At 36.8% G+C, this 8,883-nt stretch overlaps 1 protein-coding gene across 2 annotated transcripts in view; it reads right to left on the reverse strand.

Annotated features, from left to right (window-relative positions):
* Nucleotides 1–211: 211 nt before the first annotated feature.
* LOC133554352 (uncharacterized) overlaps nucleotides 212–8,883 on the reverse strand; it is a 65,132-nt gene continuing 56,460 nt past the window's right edge. For both annotated transcript variants that reach the window (XM_061902968.1, XM_061902969.1), the window contains exons 5-8: nucleotides 5,716–5,824; nucleotides 5,590–5,639; nucleotides 3,526–3,681; nucleotides 212–425 (exon numbers count right to left, since the gene is read on the reverse strand). In XM_061902968.1, coding sequence (XP_061758952.1) covers nucleotides 231–425; nucleotides 3,526–3,681; nucleotides 5,590–5,639; nucleotides 5,716–5,824 — 510 coding nt within the window. In that variant the 3' untranslated portion in view covers nucleotides 212–230. The remainder of the gene's footprint in view (nucleotides 426–3,525; nucleotides 3,682–5,589; nucleotides 5,640–5,715; nucleotides 5,825–8,883) is intronic.

Raw genomic sequence — 8,883 nt, forward strand, 5'->3', positions numbered from 1 at the left:
ACTGAGCCGTCGTTAACGTCCGCCATCGCCACTTTCTTCATCATCCGACTATTCGTCCTGATGTTCGCGGGGGCGCGCGGGCCAAGAAGGGGAGAAGGAGGAGCCAGGGGGTCGGGGCAAAGTCCATGAGGGTTATTTTTTGTAGTCCCGAATGATTATGTAGGTGTGAAGGGGTGTGTGTAATGTGTGTGTGTGTGTGTGTGTGTGTGTGTGGGTGGGGGGGGGGGGTTTCACAGCTCGGTGTCTGCAGTCTTGGCGGCAGAGTGACCGTTAGTCGGAGGCGGAGCCTCAATCTTTGCAGCTTCAGGAGACTCTCCGTTCACGGCGTTGGTTTTCTCCTGGCCCTCCGTGGGGGGGTTGAGGGGGGCCACGGACACCAGCGTGTTGCCCTGGTTCTCCAGGTCCACTGGGTAAGTCTCCTCGGCCTGCGTCAATACACGCGGAAAATATCAAACAAACTTATTTTGCATCGGAGACCATAGTTTATTACTTTGAAGACGTAATTAGTTGAGGTTTATTTGCTACTTTGCCATAAAATTCATTGAGCTACTAGCGGAATTAGTCTTTAGGTGTCGAACTCAAGGCCCTTTTGTGTGGCCTGCAAAAGAACGTGTGTGTCAATAAAGTACAAAATAATAAAATTAAAGAAAAAAATATTTTTAAAAAGGTAAAAAAACAAAAACAAACACACATTAAAAATAAATGAATAAATTAATATATTCATGAATGAATGAAGACATGAATAAATACATTGAATAAATACAATTCTTTTTTTTATTTTAATTTTTTTTATACATTTTTTATCGATTTCCAGAAAATACTATCCAATACGTCAGGGGTCAGCAACCTTTTTGAAACCAAAAGCTACTTCTTGGGTACTGATTAATGCGAAGGGCTACCAGTTTGATACACACTTAAATAAATTGCCAGAAATAGCCAATTTGCTCAATTTACCTTTAATAAATTAAAGGTAAATACCCATAAAAAATGGGTATTTCTGTCTGTCATTCCTTGCTACATTTTTTTTCCTTTTACGGAAGGTTTTTTTGTAGAGAATAAATGATGAAAAAAACACTTAATTGAACGGTTTAAAAGAGGAGAAAACACGAAAAAAAGGAACATTAAATTTTGAAACATAGTTTATCTTCAATTTCGACTCTTTAAAATTCAAAATTCAATCGTAAAAAATGTAGTGAAAAACTAGTTAATTCGAATCTTTTTGAAAAAAATTTAAAAAAAGAATTTATAGAACATCATTAGTAATTTTTCCTGATTAAGATTAATTTTAGAATTTTGATGTAATGTTTTAAAAAGATTAAAATCCAATCTGCTCTTTGTTATAATATATAACAAATTGGACCAAGCTATATTTCTAACAAAGACAAATTATTATTTCTTCTAGATTTTCCTGAGCAAAAATTTTAAAAGAAATTCAAAATACTGTGAAATAAGATTTAAATTTGATTCTACGGATTTTCTAGATTTGCTAGAATAATTTTTGGGGAATTTTAATCATAGTAAGTTTGAAGAAATGTTTCACAAATATTCTTCGTCAAAAAAACAGAAGCTAAAATGAAGAATTAAATTAAAATATATTTATTATTCTTTACAATGAAAAAAAAATACTTGAACATTGATTTAAATTGTCAGGAAAGAAGAGGAAGGAATTTAAAAGGTAAAAAGGTATATGTGTTTAAAAATCCTAAAATCATTTTTAAGGTTGTATTTTTTCTTTAAAATTGTCTTCCTGAAAGTTATAAGAAGCAAAGTAAAAAAATACATGAATTTATTTAAACAAGTGAAGACCAAGTCTTTAAAATATTTTCTTGGATTTTCAAATTCTATTTGAGTTTTTTCTCTCTTAGAATTAAAAATGTCGGGTAAAGCGAGACCAGCTTGCTAATAAATAAATACAATTTAAAAAATAGAGGCAGCTTACTAGTAAGTGCTGCTATTTGAGCTATTTTTAGAACAGGCCAGCGGGCGACTCATCTGGTCCTTACGGGCGACCTGGTGCCCGCGGGCACCGCGTTGGTGACCCCTGCATTACATCATATTTGCATACATCATACATCTATTGTCTGTCCTAAATGTCAAAATATATATTTTTTGTTTACATCCCAACAATGCCAGTCTTCCTCCCCAAAAAAGAGAAAAACGGCAACAACAAAAAAAAATATATATATAAAAAAAATTATATTAACAAATTAATCAATGCAGCAAATTATAATAATAATAATAATAATAAAAGCTGAAGATATATAAAAAGATAATTAAAAAAATAAACATAAAGGGAGTAATCCCTTAAAAAATAATTGAAAAATATAATAATAGAAAAATAAAACCATTACATTAAATACAATTCTTTATTTAAAAAGTTGAAAAAAATAACAAATACAGTTTAAAAATAAATAAATGAGGGAATGCATTCATGAATGAATGAAAACATTAATAAATAAATAAATAAAAGTCAGAAAAATATAGTACGGCGCTTCATCTTTCTAAAGAGATGTTTTTTGTTTTTTTTCAATTTTGACAAATGTTGAGCATGAAATTGCATACATTCCCAAAGTTAATATTATCTGCTCAAGCGACAAATACGAAACCCGAAACCCGTGAAGTTGTCACGTTGTGTAAATGGTAAATAAAAACAGAATGCAATGATTTGCAAATCCTTTTCAACTAATATTCAATTGAATAGACTGCAAGGACAATATATTTAATGTTCAAACTGGAAAAATTAATGCAAATTTATACAAAAAATATGTCCACAATAGAAATAAGTCCACAATAGAAATATGTCCACAGTAGAAATATGTCCACAATAAAAATATGTCCACAATTATAATATGTTCACAATATAAATATGTCCACAATAAAAATATGTCCACAATATAAATATGTACAAAATAGAAATATGTCCACAAAGAAATATGTCCACAATAAAGAAATGTCCACAATAAAAATATGTCCACTAAAAATATGTCCATAATATAAATATGTCCACAGTAGAAATATGTCCACGATAAAAATATGTCCAGAATGAAAATATGTCCACAATACAAATATATCCACAGTAGAAATATGTCCACAATAAAAATATGTCCACAATATAAATATGTCCACAATCAAAATATACCCACAGTAGAAATATGTCCACAACAAAAATATGTCCACAATATAAATATGTCCACAGTAGAAATATGTCCACAGTAGAAATATGTCCACAGTAGAAATATGTCGACAATATAAATATGTCCACAGTAGAAATATGTCCACAGTAGGAATATGTCCACAATATAAATATGTCCACAGTAGAAATATGTCCACAGTAGAAATATGTCCACAATAAAAATATGTCCACAATATAAATATGTCCACAGTAGAAATATGTCCACAATATAAATATGTCCACAGTAGAAATATGTCCACAATATAAATAAGTCCACAATAAAAATATGTCGACAATATAAATATGGCAACAGTGGAAATATGTCCACCATGAAAGTGTCGCCATCTTCTTACCAGTTTGACTCCCTTGCTGTCAGTCCGGCGCTGACATTTGCAGTACGCGGCGACGATGGCAGCCGCCACCAGCAGACCGGTGATCAGGATCCCCACGAATACGGAACGATTTGACGAGGACGAAGACGGGGGCGCCTCCACATTCGTCACACCCAGCTGCAAACACACACGTGTACATCGCAGATGAATCATGAGAGCTGAGGCGTATTATTTCATGAAAGCAATAAATGCAGCATTAATACTCTGGCATCTATCCACAAATAGCAGAAATATATTTCATTACAATTAGGCAAGTCCTGATACCCATATTGGAGCCTTGGGTATTGGCCGATACCGATATTGATTGATACGATATCGGCAGGAAACATTTTATTATTTGGTAGTGTGGAATGTTAGAAAAGGTTAGATCAAGTCAAATGAGTCAGACAGAGAACAATGGTAGTTGTGAAAAACACAAACCTATTTGTTATTAACCGTCTGGAATGGACTTATGCTGTCTTTAAGTTGAAGCAGAGTGGTAATTGCATTTTGTAACACCTACTGGTCACAATAATCTATGAAGTTTGTTACTGGTTACTTTCTCATTCTGCCTTGGAGACTTTGAAGGTGTAAGCAATATATAACTATAATTATTTCGTGCTTGTTTGTATTGACAAATGTCACCATTTATTGTTTAATGAATGTTACCTATGTCTAGCTTGTGTGCTGTTGTCTGCTTAGCTGTTGTGTAGCTGCTAGTTCATAGTAGCCTAAACACTGGAGTGTTTATTTTCGGTAAATGACTTTAGCAAAATAGAAGACATTGTGTGTTTATTGGAGGAGATTTAGATGTTAACTGTCTCTCTAGCTTTTCAGGACTGCTTGTATTGCACATGATATCGCGCACAAGTAAACAAGCCGCAGGACTGCTTGTATTGCACATGGTATCGCACACAAGTTAAAACTCTGCAGGACTGCTTGTATCAAACATGATATTGCACAAAAGTAAAATACGCTGCAAGACAGCTTGTATCACACACGATACCACACCCACGGGAACGCACTGCAGGACTGCTTGTATCGCACATGATATCGCACACACGTAAACAAGCCGCAGGACTGCTTGTATTGCACATGATGTCGTACACAAGTAAACACGCTGCAAGACTGCTTTTATCGCAAATGATATCACACAGAAGTAAATATGCTGCAAGACTGCTTGTATTGCACATGATATTGCACACAAGTAAATACACTGCAGGACTGCTTGTATCACAGATGATATCACACACAAGTGAACGCGTTGCAGGACTGCTTGTATTGCACATGATATTGCACACAAGTAAATACCCTGCAGGACTGCTTGTATCACACATGATATCACACACAAGTGAACGCGTTGCAGGACTGCTTGTATTTCCCATGATATTACACAGAAGTAAATACGCTGCAAGACTGTTTGTATCGCACATGATATCACACACAAGTAAACACTCTGCAAGACTCCTTGTATCGCGCATGATATTGCACACAAATAAATGCACTGCAGGACTGCTTGTATCACACATGATCTCACACACAAGTGAACACGTTGCAGGAGTGCTTGTATTGCACATGATATCACACAGAAGTAAATACGCTGCAAGACTGCTTGTATTGCACATGATATCACACACAAGTAAACACTCTGCAGGCCTCTTTGTTTCACGCATGATATTGCACACAAGCAAATAGACTGCAGGAGTGCTTGTATCACACATGATATCACACACAAGTGAACGCGTTGCAGGACTGCTTGTATTGCACATGATATCACACAGAAGTAAACACGCTGCTCGTATCGCACATGATATTGCACACAAGTAAACACACTGCAAGACTGCTTGTATCGCACATGATCTTGCACACAAGTAAATACGCTGCAAGACTATTTGTATTGCACATGACATCACACACAAGTAAACACGCCGCAGGACTGCTTGTATCGCACACAAGTAAATACGCTGCAAGGCTGCGTGTTTCGCACATGATATCGCACGTCCTACATGCAATCACGTATCATCCCATACTTTATTGCTCTCTCACCTCATTCTTCCATTCCCCCTGGAGGGCTTCAACCAGAGTATGTGGTCTCGCTGCATGTGAGAGGAAACACAATTTAGAAATCCAAATATCGCACCCAAGAACTGTGTGAGTTCCACGGGTACCCACCATCATTCCTGACCATCTGGACGTTGTTTCCCTCCTGGTGCACTTTGATGTGACAGTTATCAGTGTGGCACCGCACGTTGCTGGACTCAATGAGCCGCTTGGTGTACTCCTGGAAATAAATAAAACAGATACATATATAATTATATTTCATTTAATTGTCCTCGCGTCCATGAGCGGAATTACTGTTACTATTAAAGACAGTAAAGGGGCAAGACAGCTTGTTCTACCACTACATACTTTTCTAGCACGCATAGTCCAGAATAAGACGAGTTTGTTTCTTCATGTGTGTCATGCCTGTTCATGTTTTTGTTTAGTTATGATCTGTTTTGCTTAAGACTCCATTGTTTCTAGTTTTTGCACTTCCTTGTTTGTCTCATTACAATGCCAACTCATTAGTTATCTCCTTGTCCTCATGTCACGCCCCTGTCCTCATGTCTCACACCTGTTTTCACTAAATCACCACAGTATTATTTAAGCCTGTCTGTTTCTGTTGTTCACTCTGGCGACATCACCTCCTGCACTCATGATATCCATGCTGCTTTTTCTCATTCCCCTTGTCTCGGTCACAGTAAGTTTTTATTATTCATGCCACAGTGCAAGTGTTTTGTTTCATGTTTAAAGTTTATAGCCTTTGTGCTAGTATTTTGTTTCATAGCCCAGTTTTTGTACTTCCGCCCTCGTGCGCGCCTTTTGTTTATTCCTTATACGAGTAAAATAAAAGATGTACCTTCATTCACGCCTCGCTCGCGCCAACTTCTCTTTGCCTCGGAAAAACAATCCACGCCCAATTCCAAGTCTTGACAATGTGAGCATTTTGTGTTATTCAACGTTTTGAAAAAAATGCGAAAAATCAGCCTGAACAATAACACACAATAATGTTTAGTGCGAAATGTACTTGGAGGGCAGGAATGTCGTTTTTGAGAATAATATGAAAAAAAAAAAATGGCAACTTCAAAGATGCATTGCCTTTTACAATTTATGTTTCAATTGACAACATTTACTGTCATTTTAGTCAACTAAAGGAATTGCGTTGACTCAAACTAAATTATGTCTAAAGTCGAATAAAAAACAAACAAAAAGAACACTGCACAGTAGTGAATATAAAAGTACAAAACCCAAAACCAGTGAAGTTGGCCCGTTGTGTAAATAAAAACAGAATTCGATGATTTGCAAATCCTTTTCAACCTATATTCAACTGAATAGACTGCAAGTACAAGATATTTAAGGTTCAAACTGAGAAGTGTGGCTTGGCATTGTCTTGCTGAAATAAGCAGGGGCGTCCATGAAGACGTAGCTTGGATGCTCCAAAACCTGTATATACCTTTCAGCATAAATGGTGCCTTCACAGATGTGTAAGTTACCCATTCCTTGGGCACTAATACACCCCCACACCATCACAGATGCTGGTTTTTGAACTTTGAGCCTATAACAGTCCGGATAGTTCTTTTCTTCTTTGTTCCGGAGGACACAACGTTTACAGTTTCCAAAAACAATTTGAAATGTGGGCTCATCAGACCGTGGAAAACTTTTCCACTTTGCATGCGTTTCCGGGTGTTGTTGATAAATTGCTTTCGCTTTGCATAGTGGAGTTTTAACTTGCACTTAAAGATGTAGCAGTGAACTGTAGTTACGGACAGTGTTTTTTGAAGTGTTCCTGAGCCCATGAGGTGATATCCTTTACGCACCACGTCGCTTTTATATGCAGCACCGCCTGACGTATCGAAGGTCCGTAATATCATCGCTTACGTGCAGTGATTTCTCCAGGTACTCTGAACCTTCTGATGATATTAAGGACCGTAGATGGTGAAATCCATCAATTCCTTGCAATGGCTCATTGAGAAATGTTGTTCTTAAACTGTTCAACAATTTGCTCACGCGTTTGTTCACAAAGTGGTGACCCTCGCCCCATCCTTGTTTGTCAATGACTGAGCATTTCATGGAAGCTGTTTTTATACCCAATCACGGCACGCACCTGTTCCCAATTAGCCTGTTCACCTGTGGGGATGTTCCGAATAAGTGTTTGATGAGCATTCCTCAACTTTATCAGTCTTTTTTGCCACTTGTGCCAGCTGTTTTGAAACATGTTGCAGGCATCAAATTCCAAATGAGTTAATATTTGCAAAAAATTAAAAAAAGTTTTCTAGTTCGAACGTTAAATATCTTCAGGCACCTTCAGCTGCCCAAGAAGGTGCCTGATCTACAGTCCCTGCACTAAAACAAACAACAAATAAGTTATTCTCTGTGTTTTAGTTGAAGACTGGGTCTAGAACCAACGTATTTTGCATTTTGGGTGTGATTCGCTCCCCAATTTACAACAATGACATTTTGAGAAAAACATGGGTGGGGTTTGGGTACAAAAAAACAAAGTTGGGGAATGTTCTCAGGGCATGAATGGAGGTTGACCTCAGCTGTATGGAATCCTCGCTCCGCCCTCATGCTGAACTATGACATCACCTCCTTGCGCAACTTGGGATCACTCTTCATTTTCTCTAATGTGATCCAGACGCCGCTGGACGCTCCCGGGAGAGCACGGCCCTGGATCGCAGCTAATTGGGACTCGGCCCCGCAGCTGCACAGTCCAGATTTTCTGAGGCGGGGAGGAACTGAAAAGAGCTCACGAGGGCTCGATTTGTGATCTTCGCGCCCGCCCTTCTGGAAGCCGGGCTCTTTCCCGCTCCGTCACGCGCGTGGAGCGTCACGTGTTTGAAGGACCTCAGCTGGCCTCTCCATGGACCGTGCGCTTCAACGAGGTCCACTTGAGCCGTAAACAATCCAGACCTGGACGAGTTGAAGACGCCCCTCCTGGACTCCAGTTTTGTATTTGTTTCACCAAAATATATATATATATATACATATATATATATATATATATATATATATATATATATATATATATATATATATATATATATATATATATATATATAATATTTTTTTATATATGTATGTATGTGTGTGTATATATGTATATATATGAACAAGAATATATATATATATATATATATATATATATATATATATATATATATATATATATATATACATATATATAGACATACATACATACATACATACATATATATCTTTTTTCTTGTTCATATATATATATATATGAACAAGAATATATATATATATACTGTATATATATATATGAACAAAAAAGAAACA

The sequence above is a fragment of the Nerophis ophidion genome, linkage group LG06, assembly GCF_033978795.1.
Source record: "Nerophis ophidion isolate RoL-2023_Sa linkage group LG06, RoL_Noph_v1.0, whole genome shotgun sequence".
Classification (NCBI taxonomy): Eukaryota; Metazoa; Chordata; class Actinopteri; order Syngnathiformes; family Syngnathidae; genus Nerophis; species Nerophis ophidion.